Here is a 23500-nt window from a genome sequence, read left to right on the forward strand (position 1 = left end):
CAGGCTGCTTTGCTCTCAGTGCTGCTGACCCACAAACACAGCCAAGTCCAGCGCAGCCCGAGGCCTGTACGGCGAGATACCGAGCGAGATAAGCAATCGCAAAGATGCAGAAGTGGGATAAAAATCTGGCTGATCACACTTTTGACAGCAACATTTGCATCAAGAAAAAACTAAAAAAAAAAAAAAGCTGCCATATAAGAATAGGTTTGACAAAAAGCAAATATTATAAGAAAATGGCTAAATTAATCCATAAATGGTAAGAATTTTGTTAAAACGAGATCATTTTATGCATTCTAAAGATGTTCTTTCTTCAGTGTTGATTCTGATTTGAATTCCTAAAAAATCTGCTGTTTCCTCCCTCGCTCTAAAACAGGAAGTAGAACCGTGGTCGTCTTCCGCTCGTCTTGTTTAATGGAACCCCCCTTCCTGTTTTCAGATTCATCCCGATAATGGCTGAAAGTCCCCAGCTGAAAGCTCGGCACACACACAAACACACACACTCCCCTCGTCCTGTCCCCTCATTCTCTCTCTCTCTCTCTTTCTCTCTCTCTCTCTCTCTCTCTCTCACACACACACACACACACACTGCTCTAAGATGGCTGCTGGACAAGTCATTTTTGGTGAGAGACCCTCCCATCACCAACAACATTCAGAGCTTTTTCACACATTCTAGGTGACCATGTGTGAGCTGGCGCATGTGTGTGTGAGAGCCCAAGGTGATTGATTATCCCCAAACTGATTGCAGTGAAGATCAAAGTGTGACCTGTGAGGATGGGCTCAAATGTGTGTGTGTGTGTGTGTGTGTGTGTGTGTGTGTGTGTGTGTGTGTGTGTGTGTGTGTGTGTGTGTGTGTGTGTGTGTGTGTGTGTGTGTGTGTGTGCCTGCATGTGTGTCTGTGTCTGTGTCTGTGTGTGTGTTTAAGGGATATGCCATGTGCAGCCAGGCCAGAGAAGTATGCAGGTCAGTGCAGAGGGAATGTCAGGAATGCCAGTGTAATTCAAACTCTCTTCCACCACTGGAGGCAGCTACTACCTGGGCATATTTTATACCAAAAGTGGGCAGAAATGTTAGTCTGAGTTTGTGGCAGTATGCAGTGCACTTTAACATGCCAGGAAATAAGGAGATGCAGTGTATATGTGCTCACAGCATCTCCCTTTAGCCGCCTTGACTCCCCATCTAAGAGCATGCTGTAATAGCAACACAGTGCTTCATCCTCAATGTTCCCAAACACCTGCACTTAAAACAAAATGTGACTGAACTCCCAGCTGTTCTCACACCAGTTACACCTCCTGAATCCAGTTCCCAGGCTTCAGTAAGCCTTTCATTTGATATCACAACATATCTGACCCCCCCTCCCCTCCTCTCCCTCCCTGTCTGGCCGGCTTTTTCACGGCAGCCTGTTTTCACTCAGCAGCCTTGACAAAGACTGGCGAAATAATTACAGCTGGGCCGAAACTCAACAAGTGTTTGTCTCCAGTAATCTCCAACAAACCCACCAGCAGGGACCGAGTCATAGGAAGAGGAGGAAGAGGTCGATTGTTCTGAAAATGAGAAGCCAATGACATCATTTCAAAGAGCTGTATCCAGAGTGTTCAACACTCTCTGTAAATGGGGACCAAAGTCAACTCTCTGTAATGTACACAGCTCGCAAAACGTCAACAACACTTACCATTTCAGACACAGGCCCAGCTGGGGGAGAGTCTATAAATCTCTAATCTGTCTCCCTCCATTCATCACCCTCTCCCCCCCCCCCCATGCTCTCTGTCATTCATACAAAAGGCTGTTTGGATGAACTTATTCTCTAAAGATGCGAGGTTAGTTTTATGCCTGTACAAGCCAGATCTGAGCTGAAACATTTGGCATGCTTGAGCCAGGATGTCTTCTGTCCCTGGGAGGAGGGGGACAACAGGAAGACTGCTTGGGGTTGTGAGGAAGTGAGTGAGTAAGGGGAGGGAGGGAAGACGCGAGGGAAGAAGGAGAGCAACAAATAGTACGTCAACGCAAAACTATGAGGGAAAAATGACGGGCAAAGGCAAAACACAAGAATCAGAGACAGAGAAATGTCCATGACTGTATGGATATAAATAAAAAAGGGCCTATTAGGTCTACATATGTGCTGAAGATGCTCCAACAGACGGGAGGTCATATGAAGATGAGGTCGCTGTAATTCACAGTGACATTTGGGGATGAATTATGGGGCAAGTGTAGCATGTAAATCACCATGTTGCTACTACTACCACTACTACTGCTACACACTCAAGTGCTTAAAGCCGCTCCAGGGAGAACGCCATGGAGAGAAGAGCGGCTCCTCGGGCAGGCAAGGGAAGCGTGGACACATAGAGATATTTACATACAGTCAGACAGACTTCCTGGCATTGTCAGCCTGAGAGCGTTGATGTCAGATCCACTCCTTCCTGTGCAGAAGGGAGAACGCCATGCGATGACAATGGGCCCAAAACAGGACAAAGAGGAAATGTTTAAATTTAGGCCCCTTCTTCCACCATCTCCTCTTTTACGGGTCTGAAGCTCTGGAGCTGTTTAGTTTTCGTGAATTCCTCCAGCATCGCCCCCTGAGCTCCCTCTCCCCCATTGTGTCAGTTCAATAGAAGGATTTTCACATTCAACGCAAATCCCAAAGGAGGATCAGCGAGTGAGACCAGAGTTCAGTCAATCACTTGTTTTCAGCGATGTTTCTTTTAGAAATTAGAAGTGCTTCCTTAGAAACCCATCCAACAGATAGCATAGAGAAAAAAAACTCATCAAAACACATCAAAAACATACGCTATAGTGAGAATAGTTTAATGAACTGAAGGATAAAAATGGGATTAAAAGCACAATAAACATCCAAAGGTTAATAATGCTGAAATATATATCTTAGACATAAAACCTATTTAATAACGCTCTTTGAAAAAATTAAAATAATGATAGTTTAGTGTGTGTGTGTGTGTGTGTGTGTGTGTGTGTGTGTGTGTGTGTGTGTGTGTGTGTGTGTGTGTGTGTGTGTGTGCTGCTCTGTCTGCGTGAGAGCTTTATCACAAATCAGAGTGTCGGCGTCTGCAGGAGCTGACAGGGCAAGAGTTCACCGGTCTGTCCCAAACTCAGGGAGTTTCTCTGCGCGTGAAGACGAAGTATAGCGGCACGAGGCAAACTCACGACATTCACGAAGGAGTCGCTGTCCGCCACATAACCGCAGCCTTCCTCATGGATATAAGTTAAGCCTGAAAGTAGGCAGGATACGTTCAGCCGGTGTTTTCTGTGAGTTTTAGGACAGCAGCGGCGATGCCCTTTTAACCGGGGGCGCTTCTTCTTGGGGTAAGTTCGCAGCTTTAGCGGTAAAACTTCAGTGTTGAGAGGAGATGGCTTTCCGGTTTGTTTTTCGCGGGTATAACTTGACATTAAAGTTTCAGGAGTCCGTCACAAGTTTCACTTTTCACGATTAACTCGGCTCGCCTAAGAGTTTGAAGAGGCGTTAAAACCAGCGCTTAACTAAAGCGCGAACATGAAATCACTGCAACGTTAATGTCAATTTTATTGACGCCATATTTAAAAAAGAGACATAACTGTAAGACGCCCAGCCCAACATACGCTCCCACTGTTAGCCAGCGACTATAAATTATCAGTTTTAGTTGAGACAGAAGCCGACTTGTTTGTTCAGTTACCTGAAGTTTTTTAACCGTGTATGGCAGCCAAAATCAGCAAACACTGTTTTCTTTTACTCTATTTACCTTTATAAGCCATTAACTCCATCAGCATCATAATATCTGGATATACGGACGTTCGTCTCGTAACATTTAACAAGACGTCACATTTTTTTATTGATGATAATGTACGGACTTGTGTGATTAGACACTGCTTGTAATTTGAGAGACTTTCACATTTTCGGATTGATCGTGTTGCTGAAAGGCTTATCAGAGAAAGGCTTGCAAATTAAATTGTGGCATTCTGTGAAAAGGCCAGCTTTAAAGAAACACATGATGATGATCTCATGTGACAACAAAGATGCGATGCTGGAGGCCCCAATTACACAAGAGGCTTCCATACATTAAAGGGATTATGAAATGGGGGTGATTAACATGTGTAGCACTTGCCCAGCATCTTCCTCCTCAGAAGGAGCTTATCTGAGCTATGATGATGTCACAGCCGGAGCAGGCCTGAAATAACCAGACATCTCCGTAGTGTGTTTCCATGACAACACAGCCTCCTGGTTTAAATGGTGGATGGGGGACTGTGTCTCAAATAATTACTTTGGATAATGTGGATCAAACATGGGGGGCGGAGGGTGTTTGTGACTGTTGACTCATGGTACAAAAGCCCTTGTCTGAGCATCGCAAAATAAGACCTCTAATGCGTTCACTGTGTTTTAGTATTTAAGTGGCACTACTATCATTCTCGAATGCTGAATGACCTCTTGTGTGGACAAAATACAGCTGCAGCAAATACAGCTGATCCTCCGCTGAGAATATTTAACATGATGTGTTTTGCATTTATGGCATACACTCTGAGCAAGTTAGGACAGAATAAGCATGATATGAGAAGATCGACCGTCAGTTTAATGTCAAACTCCTGAATAAAAATGTGGTTTTGTTCCTCCAGGTGTTTTGAGAGAGAGAGAAGCCTGAGACATGATGTCCATCGGAGCTGATAGCTGACACTGTAGAATGAGAGAGGATGGAACAGACAGACAACCCTGCCCCTGAAAGCCACAACCCTAATGGGTTTGTCAACCGAGTGTTTAATGTTTCTCTGGATGTGGAGAATGAGACCAGCAGTGTTTATATTCAGGAGACTGGGCCAGGGCCTGATGAGGGGCAGGGGGAGACCCAGGCTGCCTCTCCTCAGACCCCTGTCAAGGACAGACAGGAGGTCAACCGGAGGCCTCGTGCCACAGGAGGCATCTGGAAGATCTTGAACCGAAAAAGAGCTGTCTCAGAGCTGGAGCGCAGACCCCACTCCATGATCCTGCCCGGAGAGGCTTCCATCCCTAAACTCTCGTTTGCTGACAAAGTTCGCTCTTTCAAAAAGCTTAAATCCCCCTCTGTGTTTAGAGGGAAGACAGGGAAACTGTCCACTGCCAAGTTCAGCAGTTCTTTGGTGGATGAGGAATCTTTCTGCCGCGACATTGGCACTCCTCAGCAATCCAGCAGGGGCACACTTAGACACCGTGGCAAGAGGCACTCGTATGCTGGCTACACAGCAGAATTTGACTGCTCGTTCGAAGACATTGACCTCACGGCTCCTATAGATGGCCACCAGCCCACTGTAATAGGAGAGGCTGTGACTCAGAACGGTTGTAAACCACCAGAAAGGGTTTGCTATACTAAAAGAAGCCACAACAATTCAACCAACTGTAACAAAACCGCTGCAGGCTGTGAAGAGCCAAGCATGAAAGGTAGCCCGAGCACCCACCAGGGTAGAGGAAGGCGGCACAAAGATGTGTGGAGTTACCTGAGGAGGATTTCCCTTTTGGGGAAGGCCAATCCTGCCTACTCAGAGAGGAGCTTTGACTCTGAGCTTCACTCTTTGGACAAGACCATGGACTCAGACTACGGTTCTGTAGACTTTGAGAGTGTCAGAGACTTTCAGCCACCACCCCCGAAACACACTGACACCAAGGGGCACTTTGGTGGTCTGTTCAAGTTTTTCAACAGTGTAGCAGAAACAGCCAGAAAATGGCGGACAACATCACACTCGTTCTCTCCTCCAGAGGGAGAGAGGACTCAGGTGAGCTCCCCTCGGGCCCCACAGCGCACAGTGGACAACATTCACAGCGTGTCCCTGACACTCCACAGTGATGGACTCTCAAAATCCCCGCCTATTCCATCATCACCAGTGACCGCGAAATCCTCACACTCCAGAAGCTCTGACAGTGAGGCTTCAGCACCTGTGACAGGTGGACGATCCCCTAAGGTGGTCCTGAAAGCCTTTAGGGCATGCCCGGGATCTCGAGCCGTCAATGGCCTTCAGGGTTCCGACGGCACAGACGAACACATAGACAGAGAGGCTAATCACAGGTCCACAGCCATAGTTGAAAATCATACTCCACAGTCAGGCCCAAACACAGAGACTAAAGCAGAAGCAGAGGTTGAAAGGGATCCATTAAACTGTCTCTGTCAAGGGGAAAAAGTAGCGGGACAGACAGGAAATGAGCAGGATTCCAGGGATGCTCCACCTGACTTCCACCAGATACAGGAAGTCAATGTCCAATCACAACAAGGTGATAAAGAGAGCACAGCCAATAGCATACCACCGTCAGATTCCACAGAGGAAATATTTAAGGTATGTGACTTTAAATACAAAATGAGCTGTGTTAATTGCCAGCCACTGGATTTTAATAAGTGCATTTGTTAAAGATTTTTTTTTTTTTTTTGCATTTTCATGTATAATGTGTCTCGCATTTATGCCATAACCTCATTCCATTGCAGGCTTTTTCCACATCATTAACATTGCCAAAGGCATGCATCATGTAATTACAGCTCAGTATATCATTTATGTCACTGTTTTAACCATGGCCATTTTCTTGCTTCTTAAAATCATCAACAGCAAACTAGAATGTAAATGGTACCAGAGCTGCTACTCATTTCCCCGTGGCGTAAGCCCTAGGTGTGGTACATTAACTGTCAGGGAGAAACAAAAACATTCAAGACACCAGCCTGTGAGGACATGACTTGGGCACCCACTCTACAGTTGTCCTTTTGCCCCATCTGTTGGAGAGAGGAGGAAACAGTCAGTAATTACAGTGGTGGTCAACACTTATTAGAGGAGTTTGTCCTTTCCTGCTTTGCAAGGAAAGTCTAGCATGCAAGGAAGCCCTATTTCCCACAAAGCTGGCCTTGTTTGACTGCGGTAGCCCTCGAGCTCTGTGACGTCTACGCTTCACGACGACACCCTTCCCTTCTCACTCCAATGGAGGCATTAGTCATCTCCCTTCTAGTCACACCAACGAGTCAGGACACGTTAGCCCCAACTCCTAATGACAAAATGAGATGTGACATCTCAATACTCAGCACACTTTCATAGGGACTTCTTATACAAGGGCAAGGGTTGTGGGAATCTGTGTTTTGGGGATGGTGTTAAAGTGCAGTCCTGCAATAATGTAGGAGAAATGATGATTCTTGGAAAATCCTCCTCCCTAATCACCACCTGTTTGTGTATTAAATACACGTGTCTATTGTTTGTTTCTTCTCTAAAATGTAGCTGCCATTAAGGGGCAGTCTTGGCACTTGTGGCTAGCTACTGACGCGTTGCATTTAGGAAAATGAGCTCATAGTAGAATCTTTTAAAACAAATTATGAGGTGTATTTTGCTGAATCCATAGAGACATTCCTCTTGATTCCCAACACAAGAAATGCATTGTTGCACCTTTATCTGGGCCAAACTGCTGAGTATCTGTGCCAATCACAGCTGTGTGAGCAGATTGCCAGCCAGACAGGCTGCGGTGTAAGACAGCCGTGCCCAGCCATGCCCCACTCTAGCACAGAGAAGACCTCTGTACTTCACAAGCCTCTGCGGCCTCGTCCTCGCCCGGCCTCAGCTGTCCTGGACCTGTGGAGGCCCAACGCCGACCGAGATCTCTACAGCCATTATAGTGAGGTTGGCTCACTGTGCCGACGAAGACGCAGGCACACTCCCACCGTGCAACCCTCTCCTGGGCAGAGACGGATGGTTACCCGTTCCAGGCCTTGCTCTGTCATAGAGACCAGTGTTACTAGGGAGACGCAGTCCACGGAGCTGCACCACAGAGTAAGAAGTGAAATGACAAACACAGCCATTTATGCATAATTTCACTTAAAGTAAACATGGGGCTAAAAATGACAAATAAGCAGTCCCATGAATATCCAGATACACAATTATGCTCAGTTTAAATGTACTTGTTTGCAGAAGATATAAATATATCACATCCTGGTGCTGAAAAAATGAAAGGAGGGCAGAGTCACACTAGTAGTCTCCACCAACTCACTGATAAATATAGCCTAAGCCATAATGAATCAAACATACACTACAGACCTTGAAGGGCAGCCCAGTACTAACCCAGTGTTTATACACCACTCACTGTTAGCTGCAACAATGCATGCACGCTCTGCCCCATTTATAGGGGCCTGTATTTCTGGATGCTGCTTTTCCCTCACCTCCCCCTCTCTTTCTGTTTCTCTCTCTTGCCCTTTCTTTCTCTTCCTTTCTTTGTGGCTTCTCATTCTCTCTCTCCCTCACTCTCAGTCTTTCTCTGTGGCCAATTTTCTGCCTCATCGCTCCCATAAGCTCTACCTCTTGTTGCCCTAACTCAGAGTCACTTCATTTTAACCTGAGAGACCGCCCGGTTGGCATGATGTATAGTCTCTCTGGTTTGCTTCAGGGCATGCACAGCGACCAATGCACCAGAATAGACTTGCTGAATGTGAAATACTTTAATTCTCTGCAAAAAAGGGGGACAAGGCAGTAAGGAAGATTTTTTTTTTAACGTGAAGGGCAGGGAAATGTGTGCATTCAACCTTATGTGTGTGAGTGTGTGCATTGAAGCAACTCTGTATGGAATATAGGAGATGCCCTAACTATTCAGTACCCTCTAGGCCTTGTCTCGCCCCCCTGGTGTGTCACCGCTAGAGCCCCCACTCAGGGTATCTCTCCAGCGGTGCCGCTCCCTGCCGCTGCCCCCCAGCACTCTCACTGCCTTGGCGCTTCTCCTGCCTCAGTCAGGTACCATTGCGTATTTTTATTCTTCATTAATATGCAGACTGTTGATTGATGTGTGTTTGTTAAATTGATCGTCTGTTTGCCCGTCTGTCTGCTTGTCTGTCCCCCAGCCATGGGCCAGTCGTCATCGTCGGTGCGTCTGCGGTCTGGGGGCACTGGTAGCTGCAGGAGGAGGAGGCTGTTAAGACCTGGTTCAGAACCACTGCAGGTCAATGTTGTGAGTTGAACACACACCCTCATAAACAGACATGTACATAAATACAGATTGTTGCGGTCACGGCTTCACTCTCATTCTTCGCTCTGTAAGGCTTTCAAGATCTTTACAGATGACTAAAAATAATAAAAAATTTAAGTGGCTCTGCACCCACACACACACATCCACATCACACTGAGTTTGTTCACCTGTCGCATATGTGAGCAGATGTAGATGAGATAATAAGATGTATAATGGAGAAGGAGTGTGACTGATAAATAACCTCTCACTGATACTGGTAATATGGAGATGACAGAGCACCGGTCAATGTTTCATCAGATAATGAAGGAACTGATCCGTGAAGATGGTGGCCATGTGGATTAATGTCATCCACTACTCTTAGGCCATTACTCATCCTGAATCGGGGCACCCAACATATCAGATATTTTTTTAATCTGACGAGAGCACATGCAGACAAATGGAGTGAATTTCACAGCAGCAAAAGGAATGACATTAAACCATTTTCATATACCCGGTGGTGCGTGAATCTCAGAGAAGTGTAACGTGTCTTTGTCAGTTGTGTAAAATTAGCTTCAGAGTACGTCGGAGTAATACTACTCAGGAAGTGAAACCAGGCATTTCAGAATCGGTGCTTTGATGTGCAAGTGGCCTCGGGGGGATTCTAGTGGAAGGAGATGCAGAGTTTCTCTGAAACATCCTGACGGCATAGTGAACATTTCTGGGGCTGTGTCCAACATCTATACCTACAGAAGTGCAATGCATACAGCTAAACACTGTTTAACCTATTATTTGATCATACTCATTTGAATATTAGCTCCATTGAGTGAAAATATGTTTCAAAGCACATTTAATTCAGAATTACAAATACGTATTCATTAGGATTTGGTATGAAATATACAAGAACTACATGTTGAATGTATTTTGAGAATGAGTTTACACAGTGTTGTAATGCCATGTGGGTAGAGCTTTACTACGATAAACTTCAATTCAAAGTATTTACAAGGAGTCAGAGAGGATTACCACAACATTTGTAGTACAGTAAATAGTCCATTTTCGTGAGATGCACTGTCGACTCAACTGTTGAATTATGAGCCCCCGGCTTTCAGACCTGGCACGTCTTTGAATAGAAATTTTGTAAACTGTGTCTTTGAGGAGGTGATACTACTGCATTTAGGCTTTGATTATAACTTTTTCTAGCTGGTCTAAATAGTGTTTGTGAGCCACTGCATGTTGTTGCCATGAAACTCGCTGGCTCGTGTTCATCTTCTTGCTTCTATCTTTAGGCAGCCTTTTTAAGTGTGAGCTAAATAGAGAAAATGTGTGGGTGAGAGAGAGAAAAAGGGGTGGGAGAGAAACAGAGGGGGGAAGAGAGATGCTCCCTTTGTATGTGCACTTTTGTGTCGTGGCCGTCCCCTGGAGTACGGATCATGGACTCACAGCACTGGAAATGTCTTGTGTGCACTTGAAGGGTGAGAGAAGTTCATATGTACCAGGCTCAAATGCTGGGAATCATGGCTGCATCTTGAGCATGGAGGTAGCAAATACATACATACATACATACATACATACATACATACATACATACATACATATGCATGCATGTGTATATACATATATACGTGTGTGTGTGTGTGTGTGTGTGTGTGTGTGTGTGTGTGTGTGTGTGTGTGTGTGTCTGTGTGTTTGTGTGTTTGTGTGTGCATATACAAACTATATATGCACAATGTGACATAACATCATAAGATAGCAACACAGCAGTATGGATGGATGATGCTTCAGCAGTAAATCTGTGTGCTGCTGTCTTATTTCTGGTGATTCATGCATTGTTTATTTGGTATGGATCTTGTGTCAGGATTGGACCTGATGTTTGTGATACAGTGCAGTGTATCTTACAGTCTTCCTGTTAGGATGACTACTGGAGCCCAGAGGCCGCAGGCAGAGTGAAAGCATTCTCACTGCAGTGGATTAACTGCTAATGCTGACGCCTCTCTTCTCCCTTTCATTTAAATGAATTTCTCCCCCAGTCACTGCCCTCTCCTCTCCTCTCCTCTCCTCTCCTCTCCTCTCCTCTCCTCTCCTCTCCTCTCCCCCAGTCACTGCCCTCTCCTCTCCTCTCCTCTCCTCTCCTCTCCTCTCCTCTCCTCTCCTCTCCTCTCCTCTCCTCTCCTCTAACAAACACATAGCAATGGCAGTCTTTGTTAATTCCTATGCAGATGAGAGGACAGTTTCCTGTGTGTTACTAATGCTGTGCCCGAAGCTCTGCTGACAACTTGTCAGAAAGGCGGGACTGTCTTATTAAGGACTTCACGCAGATTAAGAGTTTCAACAGAAATCTTATATGATTAAGTTTGGGCTAACCTAGGTCTGTCTGGTCATAATCATATTATGCAACACTATCTATTTATTATGAACGCAGGCATTGGCTAGTTTGGAAGGGCACTGACGAAAAAGGACAAATTTGAGTTGACCAACTACTTATGTGCACACTTTTATGCCCATGCGGGGAGCACCAGTGCTCGTATGTTAATTTAACCACATACACAGAGTTTGTGTTTGGATCTGCCTCCTAGGCCTCAGCCCCTATGATACACCCTCTTCACAACGCTATGACACACACACACACATACACACACTTCACATGCGCTCCTGATATATTCAGAATTCATCTGTCAGGGTGTATGAGTCATTGCATTGACGACCTCATTATTTGGTGAGGAATGAATAGCACTGGCTAGTGATATCTCTGTCAAGCACACTGTGAATGTGCTTCACCCTGGGCTTTATTTTAGAGCCCTGTGAGACAAACCATGGGAATAGGTCTTCCTCAAAATAACTGCATGTATGTACAGTCTGCACTCTGAGCCACAGGCGACCTAGAATCTTTTATCAGTGTTCATTCAACATCATTCTCCTGCCAAGGTACACGCGCGTATCTGCTGTGACTTACTGCAGCCACCAGCTAATACTGTTTTGTAGGATGCACTGTGCTCTGATAAATAGTTGTGCTGCTGACTGAATCTGAGCAGGTAGTTGTGTCAGAGCCTCCCTGGGCTGTTTCTTCCAAAGAATGGGTTTCTACCTGTCAGGTGTCTGGTGTGTGTTGTTGTTGTTGTATGCATAGGCGTGCAACTCCATTCTTACGTGGTGTGTATATGTGTGTGTGTTAAGAGAAACAGACAGCTAGGCTCAGGGCCTTTTCTCTTATGTAACTGTTGAGAGGGTTTCCTTTGCTCCCTACAAAAGCCTTTTCCACTTTTATTTCAGATGGCTGCATGTTCCCGGGGACTGGAGGAGCAGTGTTGTGTGTTAATTCTTTTACGCGGTGGTGTATCCTGTTTTACAGTATCTCAGCATCTGTATTTTGTCAGATCACGCATGCCTGTGCATGCACAGATTTGTGTTGGTGCTCTCTTGCAGCATATTCTGTGTTCTACCTCATCAGGGACAGTATTGGTATCCTTCCATCATCACCCCAACTATGTTGTGCTGCTGCCAAACTAGGACAGTTGGAATATATTGATGGATGGTTTCAGTAATGTCACAACATGCAGTGATTTTTGTTATGAGACTATTTAAGGCCAAGAGCACTGCAGTTCTTGTAATCCAGCATCACTTGTGTCATTTGTGACATTTTTCCCAGGCTGCTTAGGTGATTTTAACCACAGTCATCAGCTTCTAGTGTTTATGTAACACAGTGTCTGTTTTCATGTCTGACAGGTTTATATTAGGGTAAAGACTTTTTCTGGTCTTAAGTCAACACAGAAGAATGTCACATTGTGTTTGGTAATATGATGATCCCTTATTATCTGACAGCACCATCTTAGAGCAGACAGCCCACAGGCTAAGATGTGTTACAGTTGTCTTTCGCCAAAATTTTTCCGTGCATATTAATTCCACTTTTAACGTTCACTGTATGTACACTCTTCCGAAGTGTCAATCCATTATTTACACCTGATTAGGGGTTTGAATTTAGCTGCTTTGTCAACATAAAGGCTAATATCTGCCGGCTGTTGTCTTGGGGATCATGTGTGTTTTGCATAAATTGTCTGTCTCTAAAACTGTGTGCCAACTCAGTTTTCCTTCCTTGGAAATTTCCCACAAATAATGTAGGCATACATAATTTTCTGATGCTTCTACAGTGAAAGAAACACCCATCTTTGCATTATCCAGAAATATTGCCAGTTAGCACCATTCAGCTGGAGGAACAAGTAAAGGCAACACACTAATGAAATTATTATTCAGACACGTTTCTCCTTTCCAGTACTTTTATGACACTTACTGAAAGATTGTTTGAGTACCTTTTCCTATTTAAGACATTGACAATGATCCTTCAAGTGGGCAATAACTAGTAATGACTTTTAAGATCTCTATTTTATGACTATAAACTATAAAAACTATAAAACTATATATATATACACACACACACACACACACACACACACACACACACACACACACACACACACGGTGTGTTTATATCACTTGTGGGGACATTACATAGACTTACATTTATTTCCTGGAGCCTTCCCCTAACCCTAACCATAACCACTATCTGCCTAGTCCTAACCCTGTAACCTTACCTAACCTTACCTAACCCATAACCCTATCCTCAGTCTGCACCCTAAAATTTAATGATTTACATTAAGGGGTCCTGCATTTTGTCCCCATAAGGGAGGCGAGTCCCCACAATGTGACTGTGTAAACAGATTTTTGTCCCCACAACGTGATAAATACCTGTTCTCACACACTCACACACTCACACACACACACACACACACACACACACTTGAGATGAGTATTTGTACCTTGAATAGAATACATAGCTGCAGCTGTGGTCACTTTGTTCCTGCCCTAAAATAATGAGACAGAAGCTAAGTGCCTGTACAGTGTTCTGCTAGTTAGAATGTATCCTGCAGGCCTCTGTGAAAGATGGGCTGGATTTTTCTGGCAGCTGCCACTTCTTGTGTACATTATTTAGCTTAACTTTCTGCCTCTGACCTCCCTGGCTCCCTGCTACACCACATGCGGTGTCAGAGAAAACCCTCCATCACATACACGTATTATGCAACCCCCTCGCTCCATGTACTTGTTCCTCATCCCCCCCCTCCTTCCACCTCCCCCTCTTCCTGACCTCAGAGCTCGTCATCCCTCCCTCCGTCACTTCCATCTCTGTTTTCTCCTCTCCTCAGATCAAGTTTTTCGCTCCCTCACCTTCCCCCCATTTTCTCCATCCCCTTCCTCCCTCCTGGCATGTGAAAACACCTGCTTCCTGCAACCTGTTGTGTGTGTAAATGTGAGAGTGTGTAAGTCTGTATGTGCACCCATGCCTGTGTGCAGTCATGTATTTTAGATGGCAAGCTTGTTAGTGAATGTTTTACTGGACAGTACTGTATCGGGTGGAGTCCGTGAAGTCTTTGATCATAGGAATTGACCCATCAACAGGAAGTGAGGTGCTGAGAAACACAGAATTCCAGAACAACCCTGCACCCAAGTATCATTTCACTGCAGAGTTTTGCATTTCAATCCGATGTTCTGCTTTTGAACACTCGTGGCGTGGAAGCAGTGAGAATGTAAAATCATTTTAGCTCAGAGGATAGGTAGAGCTGTAGCTTCTCACATCCCAGCTCATCTCCTCTTTATTGTGAGTGAGTTACACATGTACGGCAGTCAGTCGTGGGCATGACGGTTGATTAGAGTAGGTGAGTCAGCTGTTTTATTGCACACCACAGCCTTCCACAGTCTCTCAGATGATGTGACGAGCCTCACCAACAATGTTGCAATAACCTAAACACATAATAATCTGCTCCCAAAGAAACACAGGATAAATAACAAGCATTGTATGCAAATGTGGCAGGCAGAAAACTTGGAATGGATGGGAAGGCTCTACGGCTCTTACCACCCAGTGTTTTGGGCAGCAGGTGGCTGACAGTGCTCTGATGAATGATGACACTAGCGAACACACTCAGTGCACTCACGGACAGCACAGTAAAAGCACACTAAAGCAATGTTGTCTTAGGCAACCAACCAAATCCTAGCATGGGTCATTCGATTTTATCCCTCACGCCACAGCTGGGCTCTCAAATGGCCAATCTTTGGGCTTTATTCATGTACACAATGGCACCGATGGTGAACAGAAGCATAAATAAATAACAGTCTGTATTTTCAACAGTGTTCCTTAATGCTTCCTTTTTGTTGAGGTTTGTGAAAAGCTACAGGCCTGTCTTTGGGGAGCTTGTTACAGTGTCTTTTAGCAGAAGCACTGTTTCCCCTCCATGGGAAATTTTACAGAAATTTCAGACTTACTACACCTTTACTGAAGAGTGGAGAGCTTCAGGGATTTCAGTTTGAAAATGTTAAGAATTTTTTATAATTTAATCCATCAATTTAGGCGCTGTCTTGGTGGATATGTAATGGAGTCAACATGTGTGCAAATGAAGTTAAGCCCACTGGGCAGACAAGAATAAATAGAAAATGTTGATGAACTCATATCGGTACTGGTGAATAGATAATGTACATGAAATAAATTACAATAAAAGTATAAATAGGATATAATGTAATACAACACAATAATGTAATGGCATGTAAAGAATACACACTGTCCTCATCTCTCTTATTTTTTAATAGTTCGACATTTGGGAAAATACAATTGGTTTTCTTCCTGAGAGTTACATGAGAAGACAGATACACCTGTAAGATGAAGATGAAGCTACAGCCAGCAACCGCCTAGCTTATCCTAGCACAAACTCTGCGAACAGAGGAAAACAGCTATCGTAGCTCTGTTTTAATGATGACATCTGCTCACTAGCACCTATAAAGCTCTTAGTTAACATCTCATATTATACCTCCTATAACTCCTAATTCTTGGGTGGATGCAGTGACTTGACCTTGAGTCTGAACCTCAACCTAGACTCCAAGAAGTTACAGTGTTTGTCCAGCCAAAAAATAGTGCCACACATGACCCCTTGTATGCACAAGTGTGCATGTGTCCCACTGTTCATTTAACTTTCTGCATAGCACTTAATGGGGATAAGTTAAGTCAAGTATGCACCGACAGCAAACACTGACCCTTCCTCCCAGTGGTTCCAATAAAATATGTATTTTTAATACAGGTACAGGGGCAGAGCGTTTGGGTGGAGTTCTCTGTGTTGTATGCTTACAGCCATTAATGCCACAGTCAACCTACTTTCCCTAAGCAAATAAAACAATTATCAAAGCAGCATTGTAATGAGTTCCTGTCACAGAAGCAGGGAAAACAGGTGAGAAGTGTATTCAATTAGTTTCATATTTTATGTTTCTCCTCTGCAAGTTCGTCTTCAAACGCCTGTTTTTATTCCACAGGAGACTTTATATACCCTAAATTCTGGCAGTGTTTATCCAAGGACTTCAGGCCTTCTATTTCTCTGCTACAACTTCACAACGTTCTGCACACTCACTCGGGGCTGACATAAAGAACACAGATTCATCTTGTTCTACAGTCTCCAGAATACACAGATGTAGTACTGGTTTATCATTAAATAGTAATTCAGTTTTACTGGTCCCATGGTCATGCCATCAATAAGTGGAAGATTTCTCCTGAGGCCGTTAGGTCTAGCAATGCTGTGATATCACTTGTGATGTTTTTAACCCTAATTTTACCTCCCTGCTTCAGATAAGATAAAATAATGGAGAAATTTGCAGAGCGACAGCAGCAAAGAGGATACTGCAATAGTAAAAAACATTCATTAAAAAGCAAGATATGATACATAAGTAAACAATATAGTAAGTAAAGTAAGGCAATAGTTGAGTTCATTACTGCTCATGGAGAATATTGATATGAATACTTGGCATGATATACGGTACCTCTTTTATCGCATCTATCTCTTACTATTTCTTAAAATTCACTATGTTCTGACTCACTGACTCGCCTTTACACTAACAGCCAAGTTGAGCTGAACGAATAAACAGCTGATGTCTGAACAATGGTGACAAAACTGTGTCCAGGAAAAGTCCAGCAATTTATTTTTAGGACGCTTTGTGGCTAGAAGGCCTGGGAGGAAGCAGGAAGTCAGTGTGGTTGTCGTGGGGATGGGAGGGGAACAAAAGAACTGGAGCAGACTGAAGGGGAAATGGGCGTGGTGGGCTTCGCCTCCCATTAGCCAAATACCTACTGACCACGAACAGATTCATTTGCTCACACTGAGATGTTTAGTCTTTTTCAGGGAGAGACTGAAGTATTTCAAAGAAAATCAGCAGAAAAAGACGAATGTCGTGAATGAAACTTCTGGTTTGATTCTAGTCTGATTCATGCACTTCTGACTGTTGCTGAACTTAATCTAATGCTTAACAATAGGGAGGGTCTGGAATATTTTTACAGTCTTTCATCTGAATGTGAGGGGTGCAAGCATTGTTCCTCATATGGCTGTCAGTGGGTCAGTGATGGATGATGCCAATATTGAAGCAAACGGCCACTCCCTAAAGTAGCAGAGCTTCCTGCCTACCTCCTACCAGGATACTACTAACTATTATGAGTAGATATTGCCCTGAGACATGAATTCGGAATTATTGCTCTGCGGCAATAGTATAATTACACCAGCATTGGCAGCATTGCATCAACTTTGTTCAAGGAAGGTGTTGAGGATGCGCTTTGTACTCACATCTGTTTGTGATATTCATTGACAGGATATTGGAGCACACTTGAGGTCTGGAGAGAGTCCAGTTTGATGACCTCTGCTATTTGCAGATGATCTTCTCCCACTGGTTTAATTGGACTGCGCTATCCAATGTGCACTGGAGTAGTTCTCTCATGAGGAATGATGTCCCAATCAAGTGCAGAGTGAGCAGCTGCTTCTCTGGAAAGGTTTCAGGATCATTTTCACAAGTGAGGGTGAAGTGTTAGATCATGAGATTGACTATCAGTTTGGTGCAGTGGCTAGAGACGTTATGTTAGACCCTGGTGATAAATACAACCACAAAACTCACTTTTTCTGACCCTAACCTGTTTGCATGCTTAGAAAAGTGACAGAAGTGATATAATTTCAAATACAACGTGCCAAAATGAAGTTTCTCTGCAAGATGATTAAAAGGTAGTTTTCACTGCAACATCCGACATCCGACAACAACAACGACATCCCTTCTTAAAGCAATTTCACTGTAAGATTTGCAAAGTACAGCTGAAGTTGATGAGACTTAAGCAGTCTGAATTTAGCAAATCAAATATCAAATTTTAATACCAAATGCCTGCGTTGTATTAGCATCTCTGTGCCTCGGCTCAGCAAGGAAACACTGTCTGAGGTATTTCATGATAGAAAGACTCACTTTGAAGGCTGCTCACTGCTGCTCCCTCCTCTTATTATCTTTAGCTGAACTTTGATATGAAGATGTCAGTTTGTTTTTAAGATAAACATGGGGGTTTTCATCAGGTGAGGAGGTCATTGAGAACTGTTGAGTGTGGGCTGAAGGGCACCTCCCCTTCAGGGTACAGTGGACATAGCCAATTGCATAGACAATCTGAGACAGACCCATGACACGGTGGAGTGATCTCCTTAGCTCTGGTTTCCCTATTCTACTCTGAACCCTTAATTCATTAGATGTGAAAATCCCTGCGACTGATGACCAGCCCTCCTCCTGCTTCTCTCACGCTTCACGCCTCTCTTGTCCCCACCTGCTGTATTGTCATTGTCCCCTGAGCCCTGGTCGGTCTGCTGTGAATTACCTTGGTACTCATCAAACTGGGGTCCGTCAGTCTCAGAAGCTGTGTTTGGCCACGATCTGGTTGTGTTCGCCTTTGTTTTGAATTGTTATATCAAACTACGCAGTAAATTTTGAGGTTAAAATTTTAATGTTGTTACGTTGCTGCATTACTTTTCAAATTCTTGATATTTTTCAGACTTTTCAGAGGCTTTTCAAGTTTGTTGGATTAAAAATTGTCCAACTTGCTGTGACTTGTTCCCTGGCCTCTGCAGACTACGTGTCAAAGTTTCTTTGTGGAAGATACTGAACCCCAAATTGTTCCTGATGCTGTGCCATCGGTGCTTGAATGGTTATGGCTCCTGATGAGCAGGTGGCACCTTGCATGGTAGCCCCTGTCACCAGTGTATGAATGTGTGTGTGAATGGGTGAATACGAACTTGTAATGTAAAGCGCTTTGAGTGGTCAGTGAGACTATATAAGGCTGTATACATGCAGTCCATTTACCAGTAGCCCAGATACAACATTGGTATCAGAATAGGCCTGGCGCTCATTAAACCTCACTTATACTGTAATAGTACAAGTGATGCAAGTCATATTAACTGTACTTGTGTATTTACGTACAGTAAGTTTAAGTTCAGCTATGTTTAACATGTGATTCTACGCTGTGGGAAATATTCTGCTATTTTACAAACTCTCCCTCTCTTTTGTATATGTATGAGTATATTAGCATTGGTGTCGGTGCAGATTTAGACTTTCAGATGTGACCTTTGTTGTCTAAATGTCAGGGAGATTGGAGAGGGAGCCCACAGAGGTAGGGCAGGCTTATGTAATCTGCTCACTCTGCGTTTCACACACACATGCACACACACAAGCACAGAGCAGAAAAAAAAAGCTTGTTTGAGGACGGTTGTCATATCTCAGCTGTGATGCCTCGCACAGCTCTCTGCAACTCACTGAAAGCCTGGCTTTCAAGAGCCATAGCTTTTATCAGGATGTATGTGCAGAAAGTGCCTGGGAAATTATTTATGGCTTTAAAAATACTGATATAGTGCACTCCTTTGGTGTTATTCTTTTAAACTTATCCCAAGATCTTTTGATCAATCCCAAAGCTCTCAGCTGAATGTGAAGACAGTGTTTGGAGCGGGGTTTTTGTGTCTGCGTGTGTGCCGGATGGCTGACTAGGCGGTGACTGATTTTGGAGTGTGGGGACTGAACTGAACTGATTCCCCTGCATGAATTCATTCATGATCGTGTTGCGCTCCCTTTGTAATCTGCCAGCAAAGAGAGGCACGGACACCAGGACAAGCGCTGCAGGCTGGGACTCGCTCATGTGTAATACAGTGTTCACCTTAAGTATTGCTGTGAACATGGAGGCCAAAACAGTGACGTGCATGCCAATGGCAAACACGTGCATCAGCTGGAGCCGTTCCATCCTGTCACTCACAACACTCACAACACCGGGCCTTAAAGGAATAGTGCACTGAAAAATTATGTTTTGAATACCAAACACTCACCTCCTCTTGGTTTAAAAGGTGGAAATGAAACGCTTGTAGTTTGCTCCTTCGTGGGTAACGTCAGCTATATTCTGCTTAAATTCACAGCAGTTTTAGTGGATTCCAGCAACACTTTCATTACAGAAGTAAATGTGTTGAAACATCCACAGAAACTTCTCAGAACACTCCTGAAGCAAAACCCACTTCTCTGGTATTCATCCATACTCTGAATGCGTTCCATATTTTTGCCAAAAGATCAACCCACAACTACTCTCATTTATGTTGGCCCCGAGGGTAAAAAGCTAAAGAAGCTAGCTGTAATTGCAATGTGTTTATTTCATCGTATGTCAGTTGGTCTGATTAATTCAAAGGAATAACATCTTCATACAGCTTATTCATGACATTTAAAATGTATTACGCCAATATTATATTGGTTGTTACAATTGTGTGTGGGGGGGGGGGTGACGCTCAGGAAATTCTTACTCTGCTATCTGCTGTTATGTCATAATGTCTTTCTGGTCCCCAGGCGTCACATGATTACTGCACATTACTGCATGGAAATGAGATTCATCATAAGTGTTGGGCACACGTCAGTGCTTCTGAGTATCTTTTCAGAGTTCGCAAATTACTGTAGTGTTTGTTTAGTTTAGAGGGCTGCAGATACACAACGCCTGTCAGTTTTGAGCTGTGTTTGTTTCAGCTTACAGCCATGTTTTTTGTACCTTTATTTCTTTAGAGCAGGTTTTCTGAGGCTCAATGCATCCTGCTCCGCATTCACACAGTTATACAGGTTCACATCTGGAGGCTGCCTCTGCAACCACAGGCTGATCCATGGGACACTGAGCAGCTCTACTAGTGCAGTTTGAGATTAACTGGGTTGCTCAAGGGCACCTCAAAGGTGCAGTTGCAATGTGTCATGCATTTCTCTGCCTGTGTATGACACATGTTTAATAGAAAGCCTGCATTACATTCTGAAAGGTGAAGGTACAGAGGGTCTAACTCTAATGTATTGATTGCAGCCATTCTTTTTTTTAATGTTTTATACAAGTCCCTAAATTGTGTTGAATTGTCATGCTAAATTGGAGGAATATTTAAATGAAATAGTATCATAATTACTGTAATAATTAATGCAAAGTATGCAAAATCTAGTTTTTATGCTCAACACTGTTATTACAGAACAGGCAGATTAGTATAGGTTAATATAGGTTATTGATGTCACTTCCACCTTATCCTTATTGCTGGAGCTACATCAGCATAAACCACTTGATGCTGTCAGGGGATGGATGTTAAGCTTGAAACACCTTGCAGTCTACAGTGGGTCCTGTAGCTGCCGTCTAGGACTTTTTGCATTTTTAATTCCTGTTAATGCCTGCATTGTGAATTCATTGTGAGTCAATTAATACTGCTTAACCCAGACATTTTCAGGGTACCCATGTCGCCTGGATACCCTGGAAAAATGTTGGCCAGTTTAGTCACTGCTGGCTGGTAACTGTGGTAGTTTTTAATATTTTTATAGATAAATGTTGCTTTCTTCCCAATTTGTTTTAAATGGTTGAGTAATGTTAATGGTTGAATAATGTTGGTTAGCATGTTTGGTTCAGTTGCTAAAGTTGAAGTGCTTGCTAGCGTGCTTTTCCTGCTAAGGTCTGAGGTTTGTGATTCAACTCTGACTCGGAGCCATGGTGTCACGTGTGTTAGGCTTTGTTGAGAGAGTTGGATAATAATGAATGGGGAGCCAGGGTGAAAACTATGAATAAGAACCCATCTGCAGCATTATGTGAGTCAAACACCAGCTAAACACTGGCTAATGGTAATTTTTTTGCTTTACTAGCATTGTCTGTTCAGTTGAATGTTTGAGCTTCATTGTGCAGAATTATGTATGCACAGAGTTTTAGCCTAGAAGGCTGTTTTCACATTCATCTGCTGAAAGTGGAAAATTTCTCTGTGCTCACTGAAAATCCAGTTTTAAAGAGGTTGTCCTATGAGCATGATTTGCGACATCACATGTAGTTTGGAAGCCAGTCCTGGTCCAGTATTCAACTTACACAAGTGTGATGTGGAAACCTGAAGCCTCCAGAGCACTGAGAATAGAATTTCAGTGAAGTAGGAGAAATCTCCTGTGAAGCAGTTCAACTTTTGAAGCGACACATATTTGCATGATCACAGACTCAGTATTTTTAATGAGGTAGAAAAAAGTAGATGTAATTTATAAGGATTTTGTTAGGATAATAGAAGTATTTTAAATAACAATATTAAAGCAGAGCATTAATGAGGAATCCATCAGTGTATTGCATGCACAGGAGCTAAATATTTTGGGTCGTGTAGAGACACTTTGTAATGGCCATGGATGGCACCTTTAAGGGGTTGCTGCTCCGTCAGTGATGTTTGTGTGGTGCACCAGAGTGTAAATGTGGTTGATTATCAGATCATCTGGGCAGACTGTATCTGATGGATGCGTGGCCACAGCCAAAGTGGCAGAAAAGGCTGACACATGTGCCAATAAAATTCTAAGATGGTGATCACTTTGAGCAACGTGCATCCATTTGTGTGACATTTATTCTCCCTCATCACTGGCTGTTAATGAAAAATGATAAATCACCAGGGCATGGTGATATTTTTAGATGGGGTGGGAGATGAATAAGGTTATGATTCTGGCCTTTGTGGTCGATGTAGTCAGCGAGGGGCTGGCTGTGCCCCTCCCCCGACTGTAGGTGATGGCTGATGCCGGTAGTCTGGCAGCGGAGCGCTGATCAGTATTAATACAGGACCGCCTCTCAGCCTCACAGCCGATCTCTCTGCGGTCCCCACTCACCGGAAGGCAGCTCGGCAGCTGCGAACAGCCTGCGCACAGCCTCTCTCTTGTTTGCTTTGAGAATCTATTGGCCTGAGAGTCGGTCGGTTTAGGGGAAGAGGCGAAACACCGGCAGGTGTTGACTAGCGGGGAGTAATCGCGGTGCAGACTGATGACGATGATGATGGTGAGGATGATGCATCTCTTCCCGTGCCTTTATGAATTACATCGCGTAGTGTGAAGAGGCGTAGGGGCATCTCTTTTTTTCCATTTCTTGCTTAACTGTAATGGTGGATTTCTCGGTCGCTTTTGAGGCTACGTGTCTTGACGGGAGAGCTGAATACCGCCCGTCCCTGAGAGCGCATCTCAGCATCGGCCCGCAGCGCTGCGCCATGGCCTTGGATGTCCAGACTTGCGCGGTGTTTTCGGTGATCGCGGTTCTGGTGCTTGTGAACGTGCTGTTGATGTTCATCCTCGGTACTCGTTAATGGATCTGCGCTTGGGGCCCGGTTCGCAGCGCACCACACTTTCACACAGGAGAGGAGAGAAAGGCAGTGCGCGTTGGTCGAGAGCGGGGACACCCGGCGCTCCATCACGGCTACGCGTTGAAATGAATGACGTTGGTACAACATAATGTATTTCTGT

General features: G+C 44.1%; 1 protein-coding gene across 17 annotated transcripts in view; it reads left to right on the top strand.

The window, feature by feature from the left end:
• Positions 1-3148: 3148 nt before the first annotated feature.
• The window catches only part of LOC139330896 (rho guanine nucleotide exchange factor 9), a 43245-nt gene continuing 22893 nt past the window's right edge, over positions 3149-23500 (top strand). For 3 of the 17 annotated variants that reach the window (XM_070962096.1, XM_070962102.1, XM_070962098.1), the window contains exon 1: positions 23049-23478. In XM_070962096.1, coding sequence (XP_070818197.1) covers positions 23470-23478 — 9 coding nt within the window. In that variant the 5' untranslated portion in view covers positions 23049-23469. Of the gene's footprint in view, positions 3333-4605; positions 6277-7401; positions 7741-8564; positions 8692-8798; positions 8906-22767; positions 23479-23500 lie in introns of those variants that run through there. The other 14 variants (XM_070962091.1, XM_070962087.1, XM_070962106.1 and 11 more) reach the window with 12 other exon arrangements.

This window comes from Chaetodon trifascialis, chromosome 5, assembly GCF_039877785.1.
Source record: "Chaetodon trifascialis isolate fChaTrf1 chromosome 5, fChaTrf1.hap1, whole genome shotgun sequence".
NCBI lineage: Eukaryota > Metazoa > Chordata > Actinopteri > Chaetodontiformes > Chaetodontidae > Chaetodon > Chaetodon trifascialis.